The 1,995-nt window shown below is 38.9% G+C and overlaps 1 protein-coding gene across 1 annotated transcript; it reads right to left on the bottom strand.

Annotated features, from left to right (window-relative positions):
* Positions 1 to 913: 913 nt before the first annotated feature.
* On the bottom strand, positions 914 to 1,690 carry LOC139824935 (uncharacterized; the record flags this gene model as incomplete). The annotated part of the gene is made up of 1 exon (XM_071797481.1): positions 914 to 1,690. A coding segment is annotated over exon 1 (777 nt), but the record flags the coding sequence as incomplete, so codon positions are not given.
* Between the last annotated feature and the right edge of the window lie 305 nt (positions 1,691 to 1,995).

The following is a 1,995-nucleotide window of genomic DNA, read 5'->3' as shown; positions in this document are numbered from 1 at the left end:
AAAGACAGCGACTGACTAATCGCCGATATATAAATAAACGACTGTATAGGTCAAACAAATAAAAATAACGCTTAGAGAGTAATTATTACGTGGCTCTTATGATTCTATCGTATAGCGGATTGAGATTCTCAGTGTCTTTTTTTAAATTGATCGTGTTCTTTTGTTCTTTTTTTATGTAAAACATCTCTGCAATCTCCCTCTTCCTTACATTTCTCTCTCTATGCATGATTTCCGTATCGGACCATTTGGAATTATGCCCGTGTGTAAGTCGGTGCTTGCTAACAACGGAGTGTTTATTCACATCTTCTTTGATGTCACCTAAATGTTCCTTCACACGAGTTTCCAAATGTCTTAGGGTTTGTCTAATATAAGAAACGTTACAGTCATTACATTCGATTTTGTAGACCACTTCTGTTTCTTTCATATTTTCGAGCTTATCTTTGCCCCGTTTTATAATTGAATCCAGCTTTTTGGGGATCGTGTAAAGGACATCCAGGCCACATCGGTTTACCGTCCGGCGAATATTCTCACTAAGACCCTTAATGTAAGGAAGCGCAATGTATTTCCGAGCGTCGAAAGTATTGCTTACATTATTACAGTCGGTGATGTTATTGCGATGTTTTAATTCTTTTAATCTGTTGTTAATTTGCTTATCAATCAGCTCTTCTGGGAAGCAATTATTCCTAAGGATGTCTCTCACAATTTTAATATTAGAACTGTGAAATTGTTTATCCGAAAGTAAAATTGCATGGTCAACAAGGCTTGTGATTGTATTATATTTGTATTTCAATGGATGGTTGGAAAAGTAATTTACATATCGGCCCGAGAACGTGGGTTTCCTGTGCCAATTAGTCAAAAGCCTGTTGCCATTTTTGATGATGAGAGTATCTAGAAAGGGGATGGCCCCATTTACCTCCAATTCGTGAGTAAATTTTAAACGGGGGTGATAGTTATTAAACGCGTCAAGAACATCCCCAATTTTATCCTTAGGAATTACGGCAATAACATCATCGACATAACGGGGAAAAAACGACAGAGAAAAATTAAGCATAGCAAGACAGTGAGTCTCTAAATCCTCCATCACAATATCCGCTAATATTGGTGAAAGCGGAGATCCCATCGGACTGCCAAAGATCTGTTCATATGTGTCACCATTAAAACTGAAACTCGTAGATCCCAGTACCAGCTCAATAGCATGCAAAAATTGCGGCAAATTAAGCTTCGTGTTATCAGAGATATCCTGCCAACGTTTTTCTATTCCTCTGAGAACTAACTCCTTCGGGATGTTGGTGAAAAGAGCCGTTACACCGAGGGAAACGAGTACCTCATCAGTATTAATCTCAATGTCATTGATTTCTCTTACAAAGGACCAACTGTCCTTGATGTGAGACTTAGGTGGGCGAATAGAGTGATGCAAGATACTGTGGAGAAAGGACGCTACGTTATATAAGGGACTTCCCAAAGCCGAAACAATAATCCGTAGCGGAAAACCATTTTTATGGATCTTTGGCAGCCCGTAACAACGTGGGAGATTACCGTTGGTGCAATTTAAACGCTTGTAGTCCGTGTCCTCGATAATGCCACTGTCTCGCCACGATCTGACAAGTTCATTTAATTTCAAGGAGATTTGTCTGATAGGATCTTTCTTTAATTTTTTGTACGTGGACTCGTCTTTAAGTAAATCAGTCATTTTTGTCAAGTATTCATCCCTGTCCATAATAACAGTGACCTGACCCTAGTCAGCCTTCGTGACGAAGACATCGTGGTTTTCTCGTAAAAATTTTTTGCATTCCGCGTATCTATTTAATATGCAGCGATCGACCAAATCTACGTGGTTTTTATCCACTAAATATCTATGTAAAGAATCCGTTAACGACTCCGTACACCATTTACCGCATTCTCCGGAAACCTGTGAGCATTAACTTCGAAATTCTTTATTGTTTCTAAAACGGAATTTTTGCGGTCCTTCTTATCGAATTGGTTAATCGGTAACGC

This window comes from Temnothorax longispinosus, unplaced genomic scaffold (genome assembly GCF_030848805.1).
Source record: "Temnothorax longispinosus isolate EJ_2023e unplaced genomic scaffold, Tlon_JGU_v1 HiC_scaffold_694, whole genome shotgun sequence".
Classification (NCBI taxonomy): domain Eukaryota; kingdom Metazoa; phylum Arthropoda; class Insecta; order Hymenoptera; family Formicidae; genus Temnothorax; species Temnothorax longispinosus.
Note: the sequence above shows the minus strand (reverse complement) of the source record. Positions and strands in the feature narration are given on the sequence as shown.